At 44.9% G+C, this 26,880-nt stretch overlaps 1 protein-coding gene across 1 annotated transcript in view; it reads left to right on the plus strand.

Annotated features, from left to right (window-relative positions):
• Positions 1-10,341, plus strand: part of LOC101595919 (zinc finger protein 14-like) — a 33,218-nt gene extending 22,877 nt beyond the window's left edge. Inside the window, 1 exon segment of the mRNA XM_045139262.1 lies at positions 9,058-10,341. Within this exon segment, the coding sequence (XP_044995197.1) occupies positions 9,058-9,947 (890 nt within the window). The 3' untranslated portion in view covers positions 9,948-10,341.
• The last annotated feature ends 16,539 nt before the right edge of the window (positions 10,342-26,880 follow it).

Here is a 26,880-nt window from a genome sequence, read left to right on the forward strand (position 1 = left end):
AATGCACTGCCACCAAGAGGCATTAATTCCCAAGTCTCCATCAGCTCAGAAGCTACCATTTGGAACACCTAAGTTTATGGGGGACACGTGAATCAAAACAACATGTTCTGCCCCTGGCCCCCATAAACTCATAACCATAGCCATCCATGATGTAAAATACAATGCATTCAGTCCATCTTTAAAGTTCCCATAGCTTTTAATCAATCCTAATGATTGTACAAACATTCCCACAGTCAGATCTTTCGAGCCATAATACCAAAAAAAAAAAAAAAATCCCACCAAAACCCATAAATGGCACACAGAATAAACACATTGCAAAAGATGGCATTGGGCATAGGAAAAAATATTCAACCTATACAAGATTTAAAACAACCGGGGTAAATATCAAACTCTAGCTCCAAGTCCAGCAACTCTAGCAAATGACAAGTCTCCAACTCCAGTAATTCCAACCACCAATAAGTCTGTAGTTCCAATTCCGCTCCTCCAACTAGGTTACTCACAGGCCTGGGAAACTTCATCTGGGCCCGGCACCTCTCCCTGGCAGCCGTCTTGTGGTCCCAGCTGCACCACTGGGTCTCCACTGCAACCCATGGTTCATCCTCACAGCTCCATGGGGTCTTCATGCAGGCAGCCAGCAAACCTGCTTCACACTGTCCATGGCCATTTCCAAAACACAAGACCGTGTTGCAAATTCAATGACCCTCTCTTTCTTGCATTTCTTATACTTCATAATAACTGGTGGGGTGCCAGTTTGTTAATCCAGGGGGGAATAAATCTAACTTTGAAGAATAGAACACTCCTCAGCATTCAAGCCCCTTCAATAGAATCTACATCCTTCCTGTTGCCCCAGTGCAGGTCAGCTGACCCAGACTCAAAAGTTGTAATCTCTCATACAATTGCAGCTGAAGAGGCAGCAGTTTTGGCCCAAAGATTTCATTTTTGCTGTGCCATATCCCTCTGCTCACACCAGCCCATTTCAATGCAAAGCAACCCTGGGGTGTGCTTTGCATTGAGGTGTGGCTCATCTTCTGCCTGGAAGTTGGCTATCTTGTCTTGTCTTGTCCATAGACTTTGGTTGATGGACATGGAATGTGAGCCAGAGCAGGTCTGTGCCTTGTTTCACTGTAACAAGGTACATGCCTTCTGATTGCAGCTGTTTTTGTTGATCTACCGTTCAATGTTTGCGTGGTTTGTGTGTTTGTTCTATCTCACTCTGCAGCCCAGGCTGGTATTGAACTATGCACGCTCCTGCCTTTAAACCATGTCCGGCGTCCCCAACACCAGCGGCTCCATCCGCTCTCCCAGCTGCACGGTGGCACGGGCTGCACAGTCAGGACCAAAGTCCCTAAACTCCAGGAAGGAAACAGTCCCGTGTCGCCCCAAGCTGGAGGACGGGCAGTGTGCCTGGTTTGACACTTTTAAAAGGCCATGCAACATTTCCATTAAGATACAGTACTTTAGGCTGAGTCTCTGACTAAACAGAGAGAAGCCCAGGACTAAAGTTGCCAACTTACCAGATAGACACACTATTTCCCCACCAAGTTGGTTTGGCTGATGGAAGGAACCATTAGAAATCACCTAGTAGGAAGAGAGGTACCAAGTATTTATTCAGAATCTTGCCACTCTGCCCTTCTGAGGATGGTAGTCTTGCTCTGGTGGTTAATTTTTTCTTTCTTCTTTTTTATTCCTAAGGTAGAGTCTCCCTCTGACCTGGAACTGTGCAGCCCAGGATGGCTTCAAACTCATAGTGATCCTACCTTATCTTCTCAGGTGCTGAGATTACAGGCGTGAGCCACTCACGGCACCTTGTTGTGATTTAATTTCTGTTGTCAACTTGATCACATCAGGAATCAAGTAAATGACAGTTGTTTTCGGTAGATGTGAGGGTGTTTTCAGGATGGATTAATTGAGGGAGGAAGACCTTCCTCCACAGTAGGGAACCCTTCCAGTGGTAGCCTGTATACAAAGAGGTTTCAGGCAAAGGCAGTGCCTTTTGTCTGGCAGTCCTTGGTACTTGCTGTGAGTGCCTCTACCTTCTGTTACCTTTGCAGACACTGGAACCTAGCTTTTTCAGCCTTGTCCTGTGGACTGAACAGCTACAGCATTCTCACTCTCCAGCATACAGCCAGCCATTGGTGTATACCCCAGCCTGCACGCTGAAACCTAATCTAATAAATTGTTTTATTTATTTATTTGGTTTTTCAAGGTAGGGTCTCACTGTAGCCCAGGCTGACCTACAACTCACTATGTAGTCTCAGGGTGGCCTCGGACTCATGGTGATCCTCCTACCTCTGCTTCCCTAGTGCTGGAATTAAATTGCCTTCAGAATATATGTTTATCCTACTTTTCCTCTAGAGAACCTGAATATAGCTCTCTGCTCCTGGTCAAAAAAACCTTTTTTTTTGATACAGAATTTTGTTTTCTTGGAGATAGTGGAGGAAGAGACAAAGTCAGAGAAGGATAGAAGTTAGAGTAAGGAGTTAAGAGCAGTTGGCTTTCTAGAATTTATCATTAGTTCTAACATAACCTCATTTCATTATTTTTTTCATTCCTTTGTAATGTATCCTTTTCAATTGGATGTAAATTTGAAAACTCTTGTTTTGTAACTTACCATTTATTTAGGTTTTTAAAATTTTAATTAAAGCAGGCTGCTCATTCTAATTTTCTTACCTAGTACTTCTAGCTTTAGATACAAATAATTTAGAATCAGATGTTTCCCACTGAGGGACACATAAAGGGAAGTTATATTTCATAAGTGTTCCCCATTTTTTGTCAAGTATTTGCATGTTGAATTCACACAATTATCAAACAAATCCAGTTGGGATACCAAATAGTTTTCCTCCAAATATTTCCTCCTTCCTTGAATTAGATTTGGAGGAGTTGCAGGAGAAAAGGGCTGAATGCTAGCAATTAACAAACTAAATTACCAGAAACAAAAATGCTTTCAAAGATCTGAAAGCAAACAAAAACAAACAGAATGATCAGACACAAAAATTTTTGAAAACAAACAAAATGGATACCTTAAGCCGAATGATCTGAAAGCAAACCTAAAAAGGTATTCAAACAAAAAGGGTCCTCAGCTGGGGAGATGACTTAGTGGTTAAGGCATTTGCCTGTGAAGTCTAAGGATTCAGGTTTGATTCCCCAAGACCCACATAAGCCAGTGCATGAAGGTGGCGCATGTGTCTGGAGTTCATTCACAATGGCTGGAGGTCCTGGCACGCCCATTCTCTTTTTCTATATCTGCCTTTCTCTCTCTCTCTCTCTCTCTCTCGCAAATAAATAAATAAAATTTAAAGAAGGGTCCTTAACAACCAACTCAGAATGAACCAGTGGACCATCAGTCAATCCAAAGGAGCTCTGAACCCCCTCCCAAAGAACTCACCAACATCTACCCAAAGAGATCACCCCTCTTTACCCATCACCTGAAGACATGCTAAGAAGCTGTGAGGAATAGATAGCCCCTTAATAATATAGAAACATACCCCCAAATACATCTTCCTTTGTGCAATTGTTTGCGGACCTTCACTGCTAAGTCTGCACGCTTTTCTGTGCTCTTAATCACAAAGCATAACCTTTCATTCCCCTTCTTACTGGGATATGGGGGATACTGGGATAATAAGCATGCTTGCTTTCATACTGGGTAGTCTTTCTATTTCCTCAATAAATCTCTTTTGCTTTACTTACTCCGTGTGTTCAATTCACCCTGCTACAGGGCAAGGACCCGATGGTAAGAAAATCTGCTATAATTACTCTGTAAACTATGCTATCCTGTGACTCCAAGTTTCTGCATGCAGGTGTAGTAGTTTGAATGAAATCTACCCCCATAGACACAGGTGTTGTTTTATTAAGCTTGTCACTTGAGTGTCATTGGGGGTGGGTCCTGGGGTCCAGCCCAAAGGAGTGTACAGAGCGGTCTGAGCTCTGGCGGTTGTGTGTGCTCGCTGCTTGTTTCGGTGTTTTGTTTTGCTTGTTTTCAGGGTGGCAGTGGTTTTCTCTCTGCTTTGATCTGTGAAAGGGAGCCCGCTTTTCACCACTGATGGAAATTTCCCTGGATCTGTAAGCTTGAAATAAATTCCTTCCTCCCATAACACTGTGTGTTTGGATATTCAGCCCAGCAAAGTTGGAACTGTCTACAACAGCAAGCTATGACTATTCCCTCTTTTTGTTTGTTTTTTTTTTGAGGTAGGGTCTCACTCTTGTCCAGGCTGACCTGGAATTAACTATGTAGTCTCAGGGTGGCCTCGAACTCACTGTGATCCTCCTACCTCTGCCTCCTGAGGGCTGGTATTAAAGGGGTGCGCCACCATGCCCGGCTGATTACTCTCTTGCTGGCATATTTTTTTCTTTTCTGTTCATGGCTGAGAAATATGTAGATTGAGTTAACACATAAGCTTTGGCCATGATGCAAAAATGCCACATCCCGATTTCTCAAGTGCGATCAGTTTGTCAGGGTGGCCGGGTCTAGCTACGCTCTCTTCCTTCTCTGGGGTCACTAGTTGCCTCATAGGACACTAAATCTGGAACTTCGGGAGCAGACTCTTTTCATTTCCACCAGGAAGGAGCAGGATGGCCCCAGTTATGTGTAAGAAGCCGCATTCATCTCTCCTCTGAAAACAAACAACACAAAAACAGGCGCACAATCTGTTTAGATGCTCCGACGTCAGGACGCGCACCCGGAGCCACGCTTTGCAGGCAGGAGCGCCGGCCGCTCCAGTTCTCCCGGGCGGGCTCTGAGCGCCACCCAATCAGGACACAGGGGCGCCCGGCACAAGCTGGCCAATCAGGAGCGGCCGTGGGCAGGCGGCTGTTCCCGCTGCGGCCATCTTTCTTTCTGGCGCCGCCGTCGTGCGGCCCTGCTCCTGCGCGCGCCCGAGACCCTCCGGTGCTGCGGCCTGGGGGCCTGAGCCGCGGCGCGCACGGACTGGCGGACGGACGGGCAGACGGCGGAGGACCCGGGCGGACATGGTGAGTGCGGCCGGGCACGGGCTGCGGGAAGCGGCCGCGCGGCGACGGGGCCTCCCGGGTCTGCGGCCGAGTCCGCCGGGGCCGCGCTCCCCCTGTGCCCGGGGCGGGCGGGCGGCGGCGGCGGCGGGACCCCGGCGTCCTCCCCCGGCCGGAGCCTCGGCGCGCGGCGGGGCGGCGAGGGTCGCGGGGAGACGCGGGCGCGGGGGGCGGCGGGGCCGGGGCGGTGGCGGACTGCGCCTGCGCGCTGGAGCCCGGCTCTGCTGCGGGGGGTCCCCCCAGAATCCAAGCCCCCTGCTTGCTCGCTAGGGGTGACAGTCCCTGAATTAATAAGTAGTTCCTTAGGTTGCCAAACTGGCTGGCAAAGGGGAGTCCACAGACACGGGGATAGCATGGGGTTGGAGGGAGAAAGTGCGGCCTCCGGGGTGACATTGCCTTTAAAAACGCAGTATTGGTGGAGGCCGACATGATTTTTACTTTTAGCTTTTAAAAAAAATCTATTTCAAGCCGGGCCTGGTGGAGCACGCCTTTGATCCCAGCGCTCGGGAGGCAGAGGTAGGAGGATCGCTGTGAGTTCAAGGCCACCCTGAGACTCCATAGTGAATTCCAGGTCAGCCTGGGCTAGAGTGAGACCCTACCTCAAAAAAACAAAAACTATTTGAGAGAGAGAAAGAGAATGAGAATGGGAAAGCCAGGGCTTCCAGCCACTGCAAACGTACTCCACCTTGTGCATCTACCTTACCTGGTTCCTGGGGAATAGAACCTGTGTTCTTAGGCATCGCAGGCAAGCGCCTTGACTGTTAAGTCATCTCTCCAGCCCATGATTTTTTTTTTTTTTTTAAATGAAAAGTATCACAGTAGGGAGAAGCCCTAAGTCTAGTGCACCCCAGTGGTTCGTCAGGAGCAAGCTGCAGTAGAAAGAGGGTGGGAAGACAGGGAGGAGGGACTGTGATGTCAGTTCCTAGAACGGACACTGTTGCCTCCTGAGGTCATCCTCTTATTAGGTAACTGCAAGGGGGAGAACTGCCCCATTATGTGCAATAGTGTTTGTTTTATGAAATTGCATGTATAAGTGCATAATGTTTACAGTCATATCTTTTCTCTTTTTGTTACCCTAAATGGACACACCAGGGCCTCTAGCCACTGCAAACAAACTCCAGATGCATGCACCACTTTGTTCATCTGGTTGTATGTGGGTACTGGGGCTTTGCAAGCAAGCACTTTAACCACTAAAACATTTCTCCAGCCCAGGATTGTTCTCTTTTAATAATATGTACCGGACATGTTATAAAGTAGTTTAATTTTAGCTTCTCAAAAGTGTGTTTTGGGAGCTTGAGGATATGGCCTAATGGATAAAGTGCTTACCATGTAAGCACGTGGCTCTGAGTTCAGATCCCTAGGACGCAGAGAAAATGCTGGGTGTGGCAGTGAGTGTCTGTAATCCTAGCACTGGAAGGGTGGAGGCAGGGAGTCCTAGTGGTTTACTGGTTTACTGGTTTACTGGCTTACTGGCTTAGCTGTCTGGCTGAAATGAGGAGTTCTTAGAGAAACTTTGATGGCTGAGTGGATAAAATACTTTGCAAGCATGATCAGAGTTTGGACCCCAAACCCATAGGAATGAGGAGTGGGTGTGGTGGCCCACCTGTAACCCCACCACAAATACTATGCAAAAAAACATGTGTGTGTGTGTGTGTGTGTGTGTGTGAAGCCAAGTGTGGTGGTGCATGCCTCTAATTCCAGTACTTGGGAGGCAGAGGTAGCAGGATTGCCATGAGTTCGAGGCCAGCCTGAGACTACAAAGTGAATTCCAGGTCAGCCTGAGCTAGAGTGAGACCCTACCTTGGGGGAAAAAAAAAAAAAGGTGTGTTTGTGAGAGAGATTGTGCATGGAGAGTAGAATGTAGTGTCCTGGGTATTCATTGGCATTTGGAGAACACAGCATCTTGTGGACTTTTCATGAAATGAATCAAAATTTTCAATAATGTGACTCATTTTTCCTTCTGAAAATATGTGTAATATTTTAGGAGTCTCTGACCTTTGAGGATGTCGCTGTGAACTTCTCCCTGGAGGAGTGGGCTTTGCTTGATTCTTCCCAGAAGAAACTCTACAGAGATGTTATGCAGGAAACCTTGGAGAATCTGGCTTCTGTAGGTAAGGGTGAGATTATTTCTTTACCTAGGTAATGAGAGAACAAGTATTGTTCAACATTACTGCTCAATGATTTGGAATATAGAAAGGGTAAATCTGGTGAGTCTATTAGCCATGGCCATGTTATACCCTGAACCTAATGGAATCTAATATTATTTTCCTTTTTTTTTTTTGAGGTAGGGTCTCACTCTACCTCAGGCTGACCTGGAATGCACTATGTAGTCTCAGGGTGGCCTTGAACTCTCAGTGATTCTCCTACCTCTGCCTCCCTAGTGCTGGGATTAAAGGTGTGCACCACCATGCTTGGTTTAATATATATATATATATATATATATATTTTTTTTTTTGTAATGATAGAATTTATGATGAGGTTTTGGTTCCACGTTTTAGGACAAACAGAGGAAGGCCAGAATTTTGAAGATGACTACAAAGGTTCCAGAAGAAATCTAAGGTAATAGTCCCTCGGAAATAAAAGCATTATATCTCCATATCCCCCCCCACAAAAAAAACCAACTGAACAAATGAGTCCAACTTGAAAATAATTTAGTCTTAGATAGTTGTCTTATAAAATGCATACAAATTGGCAACCTGTGGAGCACTGGCATACTAATGCAGTTGACGTTCTGATGATTTAGTGTATACAAACTTGGCTCTACACACAAAGTTATTTTAAATGTTATATGGAATTACCTTTAGGCTTTGATGTTGAGGCTTTCACATAAAGGAATTTCATGTTTATACTGGTTTTTATCATCAAGAATATGTACGTTATGTACACGCATCTGCTTCAAAATCCAAAAATAGGGCTGGAGAGATGGCTTATTGGTTAAAGTGCTTGCCTGTGAAGCTTAAGGACCCATGTTTGATTTTCCAGGTCCCACGTAAACCATACACAGAAAGTGTTGCAAGCATGCAAGGTTGCATGTGCTCACAGGGTGGCACAGGCGTCTGGAGTTTGGTTGTAGTGGCTGAGGCCCTGGCATGCCAGTTTTCTCTCTCTCTCTCTTGCTCTTATGCATTAAAAAAAAAGGCCAGTCTGTTGGGCTTGCCTTAAAAGAAATTCAGAAATAGTTTTGGTTTAACTGTTTTGCTTAGAGAATACTCAAAATACTCAAGTTTTTTGTTTTTTTTTTTTTCGAGGTAGGGTATCACTCTAGCCCAGGCTGACCTGGAATTCACTCTGTAGTCTCAGCATGGCCTCGAACTCATGGAAATCCTTCTACCTCTGCCTCCTGAGTGCTGGTATTAAAGGCGTGTGCTACCTACCACGCCTGGCTTCAAGTGTTCTTGTTTGTAACATAGGGAAGCAGATAATCGTGGCTCATGCCTATAAGATGAGCTAGTTCACATTTCATTAGAAGAGGGTGGTACATTCAAAGCCAACCTAAGCATCTCAGCAATAAGCAATACCCCACCTAAAAAAAAATAATGAATGAATAGTAATACATTTGGTTTTTGCAAAACAGTTAACTTGATAAAAATATTAAGAATCTCCATATGAATATCAATATATTGACATTAGCTATCCTGCAGAGCTTTCGGTCTGTTTGTGTGGAGAACTTGTGGCAGTGCATCCTGTGAACAGTTCTTCTGGTAAATAGCTTATGAGCAAAACTTGAGTAATGCGTTTTCTCTTTTTACAGAAGTGAAGTGGTGGATCTACTAGGTGAACGTAAAGAAGACAGTCGATGTGGAGAAGTCCTCAGCCAGTTTCCAGATACTGTTGTGAATAAGAAAACTCATGGACTCAAACTGTACGAAAGCCGTTTGTGTGAAGACATCTTGATTGGCCTTTCATCCCTAAATGTGCCTATCCCTGTTCCAACTGGCCATAGCCCTTATGAATATGAGATATATGCAGAGAGTTTCTATAAGTTTAGGGGGTGTGGGGAAGCTTTCATGTATCCTGAATGCTTTCTGAATCATGAAGATACTCACACTGTAGAGAAACCTTACAAATGTCGACAGTGTGGCAAAGCCTTTTCTTCTTCCAGTAAGGTTCGGAGACATGAACAAACTCACACAGGTGAGAAGCCCTTTATATGTAAGCAGTGTGGGAAAACCTTCACCAGTCACGGTTCCCTTCGACGCCATGAAAAGATTCACAGTGGAGAGAAGCCCTATATATGTAAGCAGTGTGGGAAAGCCTTTACTGGTCATAGTTCCCTTCCACGCCATGAGAGGATTCATAGAGGAGAGAAGCCGTATGTGTGTAATCAGTGCGGGAAATGTTTCATCTCTTCTAGCACCTGCCGAGTACACGAACGGACTCACACTGGAGAGAAACTCTATGTATGTAACCTGTGTGATAAAGCCCTCACTACTCGCAATTCCCTTCGAAATCATGAGAGGATTCACAGTGGGGAGAAACCCTACGTCTGTCAGCAGTGTGGGAAATGCTTCGTTTCTTCTGGTACCTTTCGAATACATGAACGAATTCACACCGGAGAGAAGCCCTATAAATGCAAGGAATGTGGCAAAGCCTTCACTATTCACAGTTCTCTTCAGCGTCATGAAAGGACTCACAGTGGTGAAAAACCCTACGACTGTAAGCAGTGTGGGAAAGCCTTCAGTGGTTACAGTTCCTTTCAACGCCATGGAAGGATTCACAGTGGAGAGAAACCCTATGTCTGTAAGCAGTGCGGGAAAGCCTTCACCACTTTGGGTGATTGTCAGAGACATGAACAAATTCACACTGGAGAGAAACCCTATATATGTAGCCATTGTGGGAAAGCCTTCACTCGTAGTAGTTCCCTTAAAATACACGAAAAGACCCAACACTGGAGAGAGTTCCTTAGCATAGCAAACAGGGCAGGGCATCGAGAAGAGAAGTAGTGGCGGTGTGAAGCCTGCAGTCATCTGGGCGAGTCAGCAAATAAACTGGTCAGACACCTTGTTTAGAAGAGAGGTGCACAAGTCTTTGGTTGGCGGAAATCCAAGTATGTGCCCAGTATCAAGACTTGTAAATGTACAGAAAACATAAGAAAATTGTCACTTGTAAGAAATTTCAAAATTCTGTGAAATGTCCTCAGGTAATGGGATGCTATAAGTATGCCTTATGAAAAGCTTGATGCAAAGTAATTTATGTGAAATGCTTCAGATATTATACAACCAAAAGTAAATGTTCTAAAGTTGTAAGTATATTGTGCTTATTAGTTGTTCATTATTAAAGTAGATTTCTGGGCTATTTCTAATTTCATTCACGAAAATAAATGGTGAGATGACATAATTCTCTGATGTTTATTGAGTCAGTAGAGCCTGAGTTAATAGTTATTTTTAAAAAATGCTTCCTCTACTTTCTGACTGAGCTGTTGGACCCGTATGTAAATGAAAATACATTTATGATATGCTGGAAGGCTTAATTTTATGTATTTTAGTGTGCTATTATTGAAAAATGAGTTCTTAGTTGCTGTGATTTTTCAGCTGGGTTCATGGGGCAAGTTCTTTTCTTTTATACGTATACTACTACTTTGTTTAGCTAACTTTTCATTGCTGTAACCAGAAACCTGAGAGAAGCCACTGAAGATGATGTAACTTGGGCTCACTGGCTCAGAGGTGTCAATCTTGTCATGACAGGGAGGTCATAACCGAGCAGAGCAGTGAGCAGTGCACGTAGTGAACACAGAGCAGTGTAAGGTGCCACACAGGAAGAGGTGAGGGCATGATCTACTGCCGTAGACAATTCTTCCTTCATGTACATCCCGCCTGCTGCAGTGTCCCCCCTCCTAACAACATCATCTTGTTATGAGCGATCATTAAGAGAGCTCCCCCCCCCCCGTTTTTTTTGGTTTTTCGAGGTAGGGTCTCACTCTAGCCCAGGCTAATCTGGAATTCACTATGTAGTCTCAGGGTGGCCTTGAACTCATGGCGATCCTCCTACCTCTGCCTCCCGAGTGCTGGGATGAAAGGCGTGCTCCATCACGCTCGGCTAAGAGAGCCCTTTTGAACTAACCATGTCTAAAAATGATATAAACACTCAGAAGTGTGCCCAACTAATGTTCTAGGTTTCTCACAGTCAGGCTGATAAGAAAGATTAACTGTCACTACTTTTTTATGTATGTTTTCTTAGTTTCTAAATTATTTAAGCCAATTTATATATTACCAAGAGTTATTGTCTTCATTTATGGATACTTGCAAGAATTCTACCATAATTGCATGTGAGATATTTTATGTCAAATTGTTACGTGTTTATAAGTGATGGTGTTTTATTCCTCATGTAAATTTCATTCATGATTGTATTGTTATAATTTATTTTAGTCATAAATTGTCATTCACTCATCATATCAAAAGATAGAGTATGTTTCACAATTGTGTGTGTGTATGTATATATATACATATATATATGTATAACGTTTTTTTCTTTTGTTTTTTGGAGGTAGGGTCTCACTCTAGCTCAGGCTGACCTGGAATTTACTTGTAGTCTCAGGGTGGCCTCGAACTCATGGTGATCCTCCTACCTCTGCCTCCTGAGTGCTGGGATTAAAGGCATGTGTCACCATGCCCGGCTGTTTTTGTTTTAAAATATATATTTTTTATTTATTTATTTGAGAGAAAGAGGTTGAGAGGGAGTGAGAGAGAGAGAGAGAATGGGTGCACCAATGTCTCCAGCCACTGCAAACGAACTCCAGATGCATGCACCTCCTTGTGCATCTGGCTTACATGGGTCCTGGGGAATTGAACTAGGGTCCTTTGGCTTTGCAGGCAAGTGCCTTAACTGCTAGGCCATCTTCTCCAGCCCTATTTTTGTTTTTTGAGGTACAGTTTCACTCTAGTCCAGGCTGGGCTGGTATTCACTATATAGTCTCAGGGTGGCCTCAAACTCCTGGTGATCCTCCTACCTCTGCATCCTGAGTGCTGGGATTAAAGCCGTGCGCCACCATGCCTGGCTCAATTAATATTTTTAATTGGGTTTCTGACAGCATAGTTGTTTGAATTTGCAGGAATGATTACTTCTAAATAGAATAAGGTATTCCCCTCTAGTGGATACACTGAAGGTATGAATGCAATGATTTTTTGGTCACTATAATATTTCTTACCTGGAAGGCTGAAGTTACACATTGTAGGAAAACCTAAGACACAAAAAGTACCATGAATCTTTCTTGGTTGTTGACTGTATTGAGGTGAGATTGGTGAAATGTCTGTGTGCATTTGTGGGAATATTCCCAGAGAGGATTGGTGTGTTGACATAACAGAACTATGGCTGTCAGGGTAGGGCACCACCCTCAACGTGGGTAGCACCTTCTAGCAGGTGAAAAAGGAGTCTGAGGAAAACCAAAAAACCAGTATGCATGCACCTGCCTTATTTCTAAGTGATTGTGTCTGCCATTGCTGCCGTGATCTTATACTACATTAGACTTCAGCTTTGCCAGCCTTTTAATGTGAACTCAGTACCAGAGATTCTCTAATGAACATCCAGGCTTTTTAGCACGAGATTGGGACTGCTGCCTACCCAGGCATCCTACTTTGACTGGGTTCTCTGCTTCTCCAGCACGGAAACAGCTGTTATATTACCTAGCCCCCGTCATGTCATTATTCACAGCAGTCATGTTACGACCGCACCAGGAGGCATATCTTGTTTGGCATATTGCTAGTATAGAATGCAGGGTCAAAAGCTATGGCCTGTATAGCTCCTCCTTTAAAAAAATGTATTAGTTGTGTGTGGGTGGGTGGGTGGGGGGTGTTCTTGCTCTGTAGACAAATGCCAGATTTACGTCAATGCCTGGAGGATTGAGCCAAGGCCAGCAGGTTTTGCAAGCAAGCACTTTAACCACTGAACCATGTTCTTGTAGCTCCTATTGACACTCCAAACACCAGCCTGCAAGTAGGGAGCTTCCAGCTCAGTTTTGGCTTGATTTCCCTGTGTCCTGCAAGCAGGATATGAAATGTTTTGAGCAGGAGGGTCTTACCATCCTTTTCTGCAATGCAGCCCATCGCAGTGACAATTGCCTTGTGGTCTGGGCGCCTTATAAGCCTTGCTGGCCAGCTCCTTGTAGGGAGATAACCTCCTCCTGCACTGGGTCATGCAGCAATTGCCTTTCCCCACCTATACAAGGTCCTTTTAAAGTCTTCGAACTGCTGTTTTACTTTATTCCCCCGAGGCTTTTCCACTTTTGTAAAGCACTCAGAGATGAGCATAAAATCAAACCTCCCTGTAGAGGGTGCCAGGGTCTCTGAAGGCCTTCTGTCATTTACTCAAAGCACGGCAAGTGATACTACAGACAGATGCTAGCAAGGTCCAACGTGGTGTGAAAAGATTCCCACTGTACCTATCTTTTTTTTTTTTCTTTTCCAAAATGCAATGTCAGGTGAAGAGGCATGGGTAAGAGGTACCACTTTATTATTTCTCATTTATCCACAATTATTTCACATAAGCACACCCCGCTTTCTTATCCTGGTGTACCCACAGGGCCACGGCACATCCCCCCCCCCTCCCCGCACCAGAAGCCCCTCCGCAGGGCTGGCTGGCGCTGCTCAGTGTGGGCTAAGGGTCAGGGCGAGCAGGGCCAGGCCCTCAGCTGCTGCGGCCATTGCGGAAGCCGGTTCTCGGGGTCTGACCCCTCTGGAGTTTGTTTGCAGTGGCAAGAGGCCCTAGTACGCCCTTTCCCTTCCCTTCCCTTCCCTTCTTCTATTCTCTATTTTCCCTCCCACTCCCCTTGCAAATAAATAAAAATACTTTGAAAAATACTCTGATTTACATGTCTCTAAGTCATTCATCTCTACCAAAGTCTCTCAATCTCATAAAGATAGCGCTCAGCAAAGCCACTAAAATGTCATACAAAATCCCAAGGTTTCTCTTAAATTAACTTCTTTTCTTTAAAAAAAAAAAAAAAAGGGCTGGAGAGATGGCTTAGCGGTTAAGCACTTGCCTGTGAAGCCTAAGGACCCCGGTTCAAGGCTCGGTTCCCCAGGTCCCACGTTAGCCAGATGCACAAGGGGGCACACGCGTCTGGAGTTCGTTTGCAGAGGCTGGAAGCCATGGCGCGCCCATTCTCTCTCTCTCCCTCTATCTGTCTTTCTCTCTGTGTCTGTTGCTCTCAAATAAATACATAAAAAATGAACAAAAAAAATTAAAAAAAAAATATATATATATATTTGAGAGACAGACAGAGAGAAGGACAGAGGGAGAGAACGTGAGCATGTCAGAGCATCTAGCCATTGCAAAGGAACTCCAAATGCATGCACCACTTTGTGCACCTGGCTTATGTGGGTCCTGGCCTGAATTAATTTTTTGTTTGTTTGTTTTTCGAGGTAGGGTCTCACTCTAGCTCAGGCTGACCTGGAATTCACTATATAGTCTCAGGATGGCCTGAAACTCATGACCATCCTTCTATCTCTGCCTCTTGCATGCTGGGATTAAAGGCATGAGCCACCATACCTGGCTAATAGCTTTTTAAATTTAATTTAATTTAATTTTTATTTTTTATGTTTTTTTTTTTATGAGGTAGGTTTTCTGGCCCAGAATTCACTATGTAGTCTCAGGGTGGCCTGAATTCTTGGCAATCTTCCTATTTCTCATGAAAGCCTCTTTACAAGCGATCCCTGAAGCTCAGTGGTTAAGGAAACTTTTAGTATTGCACATGGCTGTACATTTCGTTTTTGTTTATTTGAGAGCGACAGACAGAGAGAGAAAGAGGTAGATATATATAGAGAGAATGGATGCGCAAGGGCCTCCAGCTACTGCAAAAGAACTCCACACGCATGCGCTGCCTTGTGCATCTGGCTAACGTGGGTCCTGAGGAATTGAACCTCAAACTGGGGTCTTTAGGCTTCACATGCAAGCCCTTAACTAAGCCATTTCTCCATCCTTTTTTGTTTTTATTTTATTTATTTATTTGAGAGCGACATACAGAGAGGGAAAGAGGCAGATGTGTGTGTGTGTGTGTGTGTGTGTGTGTGTGTGTGTGTGTGTGTAGAGAGAGAGAAGGCTGTACATTTTGAATGAAAGGAAAAAAAATGGCTAGTTGTGTGACTGTATATTGGTCCATGGGGCTATAGCCAATGGTGTAGCTGGATGGTTAGGGACTTGCAAGGAGCATGATTTGAAAGTTAGTGCAAAAGGTATCATGGTCAGGGGTATGTGGATACCCCTTCACGTGGGCGAAGAATGTAACGTCCACCAGGTAACCTCTGCAGGAGAAGACTTCAGTAACCAAGAAGACAGGATGAATTGTTTTGTGAGTGGCAGTAAACAACTTCCCCTAGCCATCTCTGTCACAGCCTAATGGGCCCTTGAGCAAAGCAGCCACACTGGCAGTGAGGTGGGTTACTCACGGGTTTAGCAAGCAAGGCTGATGTGGCTACAGCTGCTGCTGAATGCCAAAGCCACCGAGCCTCTTGTATGGCCATTTCCTGGGGTGACTAGCAAGCAACCTGGGGGCAGATTGTTTGTGGTGGCATGCTTCAGTCATAGAGAGGGCAGCACTTTGTTTTTCTCTGGAAAACATGCTTACTCTAGGTAGTATTTGTTCTCCCTGCAAGTGATGCTTCTGCCAGAATTATGTCTCCCAAGTACTTACAGGACGTCTTATCCTCCATCATAGCATTTTACGCAGCGTTGCTTCTGACCTAGGAACTCACTTCACCACCAAAGAAGTTCAGCAGTGGGCTCATATTCACAGAATTCACTGCTCTCACTGTTCCCCACCATTCTGATGCAGCATGGTTGATTGATTGGTGGTGAAATGGCTTTTTATTTACTTAATTTTTTAAAAAATGTTTTTTTTTTTCTTCAATTTTTATTTATTTATTTGAGAGCAACAGACACAGAGAGAAAGAACAGATAGAGGGAGAGAGAGAGAATGGGCGCGCCAGGGCTTCCAGCCTCTGCAAACGAACTCCAGACGCGTGTGCCCCCTTGTGCATCTGGCTAACGTGGGACCTGGGGAACCGAGCCTCGAACCAGGGTCCATAGGCTTCACAGGCGAGCGCTTAACCGCTAAACCATCTCTCCAGCCCTTATTTACTTATTTTTACCTTGATAGTGTGGGGAGGGAGAGAGAGAGAATTGGCATTCCAGGTCCTCGGCCACAGCAATCTATCTAACTCTAGATGTTTGCGCCACCTAGTGCACTTGCCTCACCTTTGTGCATCTGGCTTACGTGGGATCTGGAGAGTTGAACATGGGTCCTTAGTCTTTACAGGCTTGATTCCCCAGGACCCACATAAGCCAGATGCACATGGTGGAGCATGTGTCTGGAGTTTGTTTGCAGTGGCTGGAGGCCCTGGTGTGTCCATTCTCTCTGTCTCTTTCTCTGCCTCTCTCATAAATAAATCAGTAAACGAAGCATGTCTGTAGGTCTATAAAGTATAAGATAAAATAAATGAATTCTAAGAAACATGTACAGAAATCCTGTTTGAAAAACATAATACAAAGCCAGGTGAGTAGGCTCACGCTTATAATCCCAGTATATGGGAGGTTCAGACAGACAGATCATGAGTTCAAAACACCAAAATGTCATTTTTCCAAGAAAAGGCACTTGGAATATACATAAAATGTAAGAAATACCTAAAACTTTCCATACGGCTGAATTTATTTTCTCCTTGAGTAAAATGAACTTGATATACAAAACTCATACATGATTGCTTTAACCACACTTCCAGAATTATGTCAGCATATTTGTTTTCAAGAGTAAGAATAGGGCCCAGAGAGATGGCTTAGAAGTTAAGGCATTTGCTTGAGAAGCCGAAGAACCCAGGTTTGATACCCCAGTACCCACATAAGCCAAATGTACATGGTGGCACATATGTCTGAAATCCATTTGCAGTAGCTAGAGGCCATGGCATGCCAATTCTCTCTCTTTTTCTCTCAAATAAAATTTTTTTTTTTAAAGAGTAAGAATGAGGGCTGGAGAGATGGTTTAGTGGTTAAGTGCTTGCCTGTGAAGCCTAAGGACCCCGGTTGGAGGCTTGATTCCCCAGGACCCACGTTAGCCAGATGCACAAGGGGCTGCAGGCATCTGGAGTTCCTTTGCAGTGGCTGGAGGCCCTGGTGCACCCATTCTCTCTCTCTCTCTTTCTACCTGCCTCTTTCGCTCTCTGTCTGTCACTTTCAAATAAATAAATAAATAAATAAATAAATAGTAAGAATGAGCCAGGTATAATGATTTATACTGGTAATCCCAGCACTCTGAAGACTGGGGCAAGAGAATTGCCATTAGTCAGCCTGAGCTACATAGTATTCTGGGCTAGAGCAAGACTGACCCTTCACTAAACTTAAAAAAACAGAAAGAGGGAGAATGAGACATAAATGATGTGGAGATATACTTTAAGAATGAGCCATTGATAAACACAATCTCCTCAGGCTCTTCATATTGCTGACATTCATAGGATTTCAGTACATGAGCTTTCATGAGTCACTAAAACTTGAAACTGTTGCTACTGAAATTTTTCTTGTGTTTCGCTCAAAGGTTTTGATCCAGTGTGCTTTGTTGCATGTGGGCTAAGGGAAAACTTTTGTGCATATCTTCTGTGTATATTTCTCTCCATGCGGTGTTCTCCTAGATCTTAGTTCTGAGATGCCTAGAAGCCTTTCCCTGTCTCCATTGATACCAATCCCCGCTAGTCTGCATTTTCTGTGTGCTAGAAGGGTCCTGGGGTAATGATATGTTCTCAGGTTTTAGATCTAGGATTTACCTATGATGAGTCCCTTTTGTTTTTGGACCTAATGAAGGTAGTTGAAGGCTTTCTCCCTTTTCGTACTTTAGCGTGAATCTTTCCATGTCTTCGCATTTTGCCAAACTCTCTGAAGGCTTTCCCACATCGCGCGCACACACAAGGTTTCTCTCTGCTGTGGTTTCTCTCGTGTATTCACTGAGAGCTGGCACGAGGGAGGGCTTTGCTGCAGTGCTTGCATACATACGGCTTCTCCCCAGCATGAATTCTTTCACGTACGTGAAGGAAACTGGAACATCTGAATGTTCTCCCACATTCCTTACACACATAAGGTTTCTGTCTGTTGTGAATCTGTGTGTGTCTTTGATAGTAAACAGGTCAACAAAAGGCTTTCTCACATCGCCCACATCCATAAGGTTTCTTATTTCGAAGGTCGCTGGGCCACCTAAAGGCTTCACCACACTTTTTACATTCATAAGTTTCTCTTTATATTCCTGATCCTTAGGTTTACAGCTAATGGGGAGCTATCTCCGCCTTAGGCTTCAGATGCTATCTGATGTCATTCTTAGCACTTGGGCTGGTGGAAGCTGGGGGGCTCTGTTTGCACATTCCCAAAAGATACCACCTTAGTAACTGAGAGTAGCCAAGATGTTAGGTCAGACAGGAAGGTGGGCAATAAATAGTATTAAGGAGCTAATAGTAGCCCAAGGTAATTTGGCTCTGATCCTGCAACATGCTATCTCTGTGGTCTCAGGAGTTCTGTCAGTCCACTCAGCCTTGTTCCATGTAGATGTAGGGCTTTTTCGGAAACTTTAGTTCCCAGTTTCTGCAAAGCCACAAGGTGGCGCATGCGTCTAGCGTTCATTTTGCAGTGGCTGGAGGTCCTGCAGTGTCCATTCTCTCTCTCTCCCTCTCTCAATAAATAAATAAATAATAAATAAAAAGATACAGTGTTGCAGGGAAGATAAGGCAAGTCATCACAGAGAGGTCAGGTGTTAATCAGGCTGCAGCCACATCCAGCAGACTACAGTCTCAAAGCCTTGGTGCCTTGGCTTGGCAGGGGATTACAGCCAAAAAGACAATTTACATATTGATTGGCTAACGGAAAAGTCTTAAAATATAGGATTATAAGAAATTGGCAAGTTATAAGAAGTAGGTAACCCCCCCCATAAAAAGTTTCCAGAGAGGTGTGAAATTTCTTGTCTGAGGCAACAGTAGGAGGAAGGATAAGCAAGTATAGATGAAGTTGGTGGTAGTATTTTTTTTTTTTTTTTGAGGTTTTCTATATGGACAGTGGTGACAGGCGACATTCAGGCTACAAATGAATTTATTTTAAAAAGGCAGAAAAATCCAGGCATGGTGGTGCGTGCCTTTAATCCCAGCACTTAGGAAGCAGAGGTCGGAGGATCTCTGTGAGTTCCAGGCCAGCCTAGGCTAGAGTGAGACCCTATCTCAAAAAAAAAAAAAAAAAAAAAAGTCAGAAAAAAATAGAAATAACGACTTTTTTAAAGAAACATTGTGGTAGGATAATGAAGATGTGGTATATTTACACAGTGGAGCTTTATTAAGCTGTAAAGAAAAATGAAGTTATGAAATTTGCAGAGAAATGGATATATCTAGAAATAATTATACTGAGGTTATCCAGGTTCAGGAAGTCAGACACCACATGTTCGCTCTTAACATGTGGATCCCAGCTTCAAATGTTTGCGTTTGTATGAGAGTTGGAGTAAAAGTCAGTAGTAGACACCAGGAAGATAAAAAGGGGACGTGAGCGGGGGTGGCCAGGGGAGGCCTCAGAGGGAGACAGAGGAAAATAAGTAGAGCAGGAGAATTCTGGGGCGGGGGTGCTCTAAGTGGAGCCAAGAGATGCGGGACAGAAGGGACTGGGAAGAGGGTTAGTCAAAATTAAAGATGTTATGAATAAGTCACATGGAAACCTACTTCTCTGCTAGCTAAATAATATATATTTTTAATTTAACTTTTAAAAATTTATTTGAACACCAGTTGTGGTAGTGCACGCCTTTCATCCCAGCACTTGGGAGGCAGAGGTAGGAGGATCGCCATGAGTTCAAGGCCACTCTGAGACTACATAATGAATTCCAGGTCAGCCTGAGCTAGAGTGAGACCCTACCTCAAAAAACCAATATATATATGTATATGTATATGTATATGTATATGTATATGTATATGTATATGTATATGTATATGTATATGTATATATATGTTCTTTTTTTTCTTTTAAAGAGAGTGAGAGAGAGAGAGAATGGGCACACCAGGGCCTCCAGCCACTGCAAATGAACTCCAGACCCACGTGCCACCTTATGCATCTGGCTTAGGTGGGTTCTGGGGAATCAAACCAAGGTCCTTTGGCTTTGCAGGCAAATGCCTTAACCACTAAGCTCCAGCCCTAAATAATATATATATTTTAAAAGAGAAAGTTTGGGTAGAAATATTCTGAGGGGATGGATAATACTGTGCCCAGTAGCCATAGATTGTTGCAAGAAAATTTTAGTGCCAAGTGTTGGATACTTCCCAGTAAGTTCTTGGTTAAAGGCCTCTGGTACCCTCAGGGCATTCCAGACCCTATAGTGGAAGAGAACACATGCTTGGGCTGAAAAAACACTGAGAAATCAAGCTAGAGCTGAGCTGGAAGCCTGTTCCCTGTTGACTAGCTGTCATGATGCTGGAAAGAGCTAGTCAGCCTGTTGGGAGAGAAAAATTGTCAGTGTTCTTAACCAGCAGTACTAAAAACACACCCTGCAAGCTTCAGGGCTGACCAGCTCGGCCAAATTACCAGCCGGTACAATGGTGGCTTGTCTGTTATGGGGGAAAGGACTTCTTTCTGATTGGACTTGAAGCTGCTCCAAGGGAAGGAATTCTTTGCATGGTACTGAAACCCTAATCAAAAGTTTGTGGCTGGCAAGGTCATAAGCCCTAAAGGGAAAGTGCTTGTCTTGTCTGGCTAAACGGGTGTATTGTGCCCATCAAATGGCCCTCCCAATACTTAGGCTTATGCCTGGATGTGCTACTCTTTCTCTTGGTTAGAGCGGCTTCTCTTTGCAGACTGTGGAGATCACTGGGGACACTCTAAACTCACCCAAGTTCTGAGGAATGACAGTGGAGAGTTTGGAGCTAAGTGAGACATTTCCATCACACCATCCAAGGCTCAAGAACCATTGAGGAAGAGGGGGTGGAAAGAATGTAGGAGCCGAAGGAAGGGGAAGAGTGCTTAAAGTACTGTCTTCCAGACACAACTGGCGGTGATATTCATGACCTCATAGTGGCTGACACTACTTCCACAAGACCTGCATAATGGGGGGGGGGGCAAATGATACCATTAAAATGAAGAGACACTAGCTGGGAAGAAGGGGTTCAGTGGGATGGCAATGGGGAATAGGAGAGGGGGGAAAGAGTGGTGGGAGAGGATCATGATCATGGTATGTTGTCTATATTTATAGGGGTTGTTGATAAAATGTTTTAAAAACTAAAGGTTTTATAGCTTTTATTTAGACCTATATCTTGTTAGTTTTAAGTTAGACTAATGACCTTTCTTTATAAGTACTAAGTAATTTTGCAGCTTAAATTTGTATCTTCAAAGACGTGATTCAATAGAAATAAAGAAGAAAAGAGATTGTAAAGATACAAAGCCTTTACAAATGATCTTTTTTTTTCTTTAGTTTAAGTTGGCTAAGATTAAAAACATCTTAAAAATAATTGCTTTAGGGGTATGATTGCCACTTAGGATGTGTGAAAGAGGTAGCACAGAGAGATAGGTGAGCGGTTTTATAGCTTTTAAAAAAATATTTAATTTTTATTTATTTGGAGAGAGAGAGAGAGAGAGAGATAAGGAGAGAGAGAGGGAGAAACAGAAGTGAGACAGACAGATTGGGCATACCAGGGGCTTCAGCATGTGCCACCTTGTGCATCTGTCTTACATGGGTCCTGGGGAACCAAACCTTGGTCCTTTGGCTTTGCAGGCAAATCCCTTAGCCACTAAACCATTCCTCCAGTCCCGGTTTTATATCTTAATGTTGGGATTGTAAGCTAAAATTTGTCTTGAAAATGGAAGATAGTAGTTATCATTTTAAAGACTTAATAACAATCATTTTTATTACACAGAGAATAACTTTATCCAAATTCTGAATGCTACTGCTTCTTGGAATGATGTCTTCTGTAATTTTTATTGTGAAAAGGAAAGTTAACATAAAGACCTTTAATAAATATCTTTATCATTTTATATGTCACCGCCTTAATAAAAACTTTACACATAACATTAGTATACTAAGAATATTGTGGAAGCTGGGTATGATGGTGCTGTCTTTAATCCCATCAATTGGGAGGTGGAGGTAAGAGGATCACTATGAGTTTGAGGCCAGCCTGGGCTCCACAGTGAGTTCCAGGTCAGCCTGGGCTAGAGTGAGACTTTGACTCAAAAAAAAAAAAAAAAATTCCCAGGCTGGGGAGATTGTTAAGTGGTTAAAGGTACTTGCTCTGTTAGCCTTCCAGTTAGAGTTCAAATTCCCTACACTCATGAAAGGTTGGATAGAAAATAGCACATGTGTCTGTAATCCCAAAGCATGTATAACTCTGAGAAATCAGGAGACTCTAGAAGCTTGATGGCCAGCTAGCCTGGCCTTCCCAGTTGGAGAGAGAAAGGGTGGGGGGAGAAAAAAGAAGAAGGAGGAGGAGAAGGAGAAGGATGAGAATGAGGAGGAGGATCAGGGCTGGAGAGATGGCTTAGTGACTAAGGTGCTTGCCTGCCAAGCCTAAAGATGTAGGTTTGGCTCCCCATAACCAACTTAAGCCAGACAAGTGAGGTGGTACATGTGTCTGGAGTTCTTTGCAGTGGCTAGAGTCCCTGGTTGCACCTGTTCTCTCCCTCTTCTCTCTCATAAATAAACGAAAAAGGGGCTGGAGAGATGGCTTTGTGGTTAAGTGCTTGCTTGTGAAGCGCCGGTTCAAGGCTCAATTCCCCAGGACCCACGTAAGAAAGATGCACAAGGTGATGCATGCATCTGGAGTTCTTTTGCTGTGGCTGGCAGCCCTGGAGTGACCATTTTTTCTCTCTCTGTCTGTTGCTCTCAAATAAATAAATAGAAATAAACAATTTTTTAGAAAAATCAATAAAAAAATTTCTTAAAAATTAAAGGAGAGAGAGAGAGAGAGAGAGAGAGAGAGAGAGAGAGAGAGAGAGAGAGAGAGACCCTGTCCAAAAAAAGGTGGAAGGAGAGGACCAACGCTCCACGTATGAGCTCCATGTATGTGCAGTGGCGTGTGCACACCTACATACCCACAAATAATAATAACAGGAATTAATAATAACAATAGTAGATCACCTAATGGGGCTGGGGAATGGCTCAGTAGTTAAGAGTGCTTGCCGTGCAAACATGAGGGCTTGAGATGGTCTGAGACAGCTTAACATCAATTTCTCTGAATTTAAATATTCCCGCCTGAAGGAAGGAAGGAGTCAAGAGGCCAGCAAGTCTGGGAAAGCTAACACTTACAAAGTCACCGGACCACTCCCCAAAGTTATAGGAGTAAGGAACAGATAGGCATTTCCTTGCAGCAACCAGAGGCCTGGGAGCACCCTTGCACGTGTGTGAGTAACCATGCCCGTCTTCATTTTGGTGCTGCTGTTTTGAGGCAGGGTTTTATGTCGTCTGCGTTGGGTGTGAAATTACTGCGTAGTCAACAATGACATTGAATTTCTGCTTGTCATACCTCTACCTCTCAAGGGCTGGGATTACAGGTTTGCTCCACCATGTCTGGCTGTGTTTTCTTTAGCGTTTTACCGGCCACCTCCACACATACACATGATATACCATGACCATAATCCCGTGCCGCCACTGTCCTTTTTACCTTCCCCATCCCCCCTCCACTGAATCTATTCTTCTTTCTTTCTTTCTTTCTTTCTTTCTTTCTTTCTTTCTTTCTTTCTTTCTTTCTTATTTTTTTTTTGGTTTTTCAAGGCAGGGTCTCACTTTAGCCCAGGCTGACCTGGAATTCACTATGGAGTCTCAGGGTGGCCTCGAACTCATGGCGATCCTCCTACCTCTGCCTCCCGAGTGCTGGGATTGAAGGCGTGCGCCACCACGCCTGGCCCGTTCTTCTTCTGAACTAGTCCCTGTTCTATTTTAATTTGTTTTCAGACAGGGTCTTGCTGTGTACCTGAGGCTGGTAGCCTAGAGCTACGCAGCCTAGCCTGACCTTAAACTTGTGGTCCTCCTGCCTCTTCCTCCCTCTTGAGTGCTGGGATTACAAATTTGTGTCACTATGCCCCATTCTCATTTCATTTCAACTGTTAGATCCATGGAAGCATGAAGTGTTCTTTAACTATGCAGTCCACTTAATCAATGTATCTTTTAAAATTATTCTGTGATTTAAAAGACCGTTGAGGGTTGGAAAGATGGCTTAGCGGTTAAAGCGCTTATCTGCGCGGAGCCTAAGGACGTACAAAAAACCGTGCATGTGTCTGGAGTTCGTTTGCAGTGGTTGGAAGCCCTGGTGCACCCATTCCCCGCCCCCTCTCTCTCTCACACACACAAATAAATAAATAAAACAAAATTACTTTGTAAGGATTTGTTACTGGTCTCCAATGGCAGGTTCTGGATGTCTTTTACATATTTTGTTTTTTTGTTAGTTTCTAATGGAAAATACTTTCTTGGCTAAAAATGGATAGGTTGGAATATTAGGTGTGGGAAAAAGTTGGCCAGTAAGCCAGCTTCCTCATTGTTTCTTAGCAATACGTGACATTAGGTCCTCTCTTCTATTGCAGTATGTCCTGGTGTGCCCCAGCGCCCCTTTTTCTCTGTGGTCAGGAATTGCCTCCTTGGGTCTTCAGGATGCGTGGGACGACTTCTTCACTCAACTGTGGGAGCAGAAAGCAGGGAAGACCCTCTGAGCATAGCGAAAAGTCGCTGTCCATCCTGAAAGGCACAGCCAGTGACGCTTAAATTCGGTTAACCTCATTTTGGGCTAGTTCTGCACCAGGGGAAGAGCACTGACTGGCTTGCTTCAGGGGCTCTGGCTGCGCTCTGCTACTTGGACGACCCCTTCCCCAGCCAAGCGAGGGACTGATGGCAGCTGTCACTCAAGGCTAAGGGGGGCGGGCTTAGCCGCCCTGCGGCCAATCAGGCAGCCGCGCGCGGAGGCGCCCCGCCCGCGTCCTGGGCGAACTCCCGGTGCCCCGCGCCGTCGTGGGGGGCTCCGGCGTGGGCGGCGGGGACCGCGGGGGCCGCGGACAGCCCGGGAGGACCCGGAAATGGTGGGTGCCGGGTCGGGTGTGGGGTCCGGCCAGGAAGAGCCGGGGGGCGGCCTCGACCCCGTGGCCCTGCGCAGATCGGGGGCCTGCGGGTCTGCTCGGGGCGCGGCGTCGGGCCGCCCAGGCTGTGGGTGGCGCCGGGAGAAGCGTGCCAGGCGCCCGGGGCCCTGGACTGCCAGGCCTGAGGAGGTACCTAGCCCACCGCAGGGCCGCAAAGGCTTAGGATAAGCAAAAGGACTCGCAATCCTGGCCCCCCAGGTGCTTGCAACTTCAGTTCCAATGCCCATCGACAGATGAGCGGATCAAATGCGGCCACATGTACCCATTCCACCGTGTGATGGAGTCTCACCCAGCCAAAGCCAAGAATGAAAGTGTGCGACTTTCGGGGGAATGGTTGAGCGTGGAAATAACTATATTAAACGAGTGTTGCAGTCCGGTTCGCATTGCTGGTAGAAATCACCCAACCAAGAGTAGCTTCTGGGAAAAAGAGGTTTATTTTGGCTCACAGGCTTGAGGGGAAGCTTCACGATGGCAGGGGAAAACGATGGCATGAGCAGAGGGTGGACATCACCCCCTGGCCAACATAAGATAGACCACAGCAACAGAAGGGTGTGCCAAACACTGGCATGGGGAAACTGGCTATAAAGCCCATAAGCCCGCCCCCAACAATACACTCCCTCCAGGAGGCATTAATTCCCAAATCTCCATCAGCTGGGAACCTAGCAGTCACAACACCTAAGTTTATGGGGGACACCACAACGAGGTATCTTTCTCATGCAATGCTAGCTTCTAATTTACATATCCTGTATGTGGGAGTGAATTTGTGTAGAGGTCTTGAAGCAAGAAAGGGGATCAGGAGTGTTAGGGAAAAGGGGAGGGTGATAGCTGAGGTCGCTGTTCAGGGTGCCGTGGCACATGGGTAGGGTAACAGAAAATATGAGACTTGACAGTGACAAGAGGACTGAGTAATGAGGACATAAGGGAGCAAGCGTGGGGATACTGGGGACTAGGGCAGGAGGACAACGTTGAGGGGAATGCCATGACCTGACATTGGACCCATGGGACCCGGGCAGGCAGGTCCAACCTTTTGACATTGCGACATGACATTGTCATCAAAAATTATCCATCAGATTACAAGATAATTTGCAAAAACGTTTCCATAGTATTTTAGGTAAGTCTACAATTTTGTGTTGGGTGGCATTCTTAGTTATTCGTGGGCACATGGGGCTACACTTGGGGGCTGCAGGTTGAAGATGCCCGACAGTGTCTCTTGAGAAAGTGAACATTGCATACTTCAGTGAGCCGAATAGGGCCAGGAACTGTTTCGTGTCATAAAATGCTTCTCTTAAAACTCAAGTTAAATATGGCGACACTTGCCTATAATCTTAGCATTTGGGAGGTAGAGGCAGGAATATCAGGCATTCAAGGCCAGCCGGGCTACATGAGACTTTGTCTAAAACAAAACTAAAAATTGAGTCAGATCTGGCTTCTAAGCTACCATTGACCCTGACTTGACTTGTTAACTCAAAAGAGCATTGTTGCAGTCCGGTTCGCATTGCTGGTAGAAATCACCCAACCAAGAGCAGCTTCTGGGAAAAAGAGATTTATTTTGGCTTAGAGGCTTGAGGGGAAGCTTCACGATGGCAGGGGGAAATGCTGGCATGAGCAGAAGGTGGACATCACCCCCTGGCCAACATAAGATGGACCACAGCAACAGTAGGGTGTGCCAAACACTGGCATGGGGAAACTGGCTATAAAGCCAATAAGCCCGCCCCCAACAATACACTCCCTCCAGGAGGCATTAATTCCCAAATCTCCATCAGCTGGGAACCTAGCATTCAGAACACCTAAGTTTATGGGGGACACCTGAATCAAACCACCACAAGCATGATCCTC

This window comes from Jaculus jaculus, chromosome 21 (genome assembly GCF_020740685.1).
Source record: "Jaculus jaculus isolate mJacJac1 chromosome 21, mJacJac1.mat.Y.cur, whole genome shotgun sequence".
NCBI lineage: Eukaryota > Metazoa > Chordata > Mammalia > Rodentia > Dipodidae > Jaculus > Jaculus jaculus.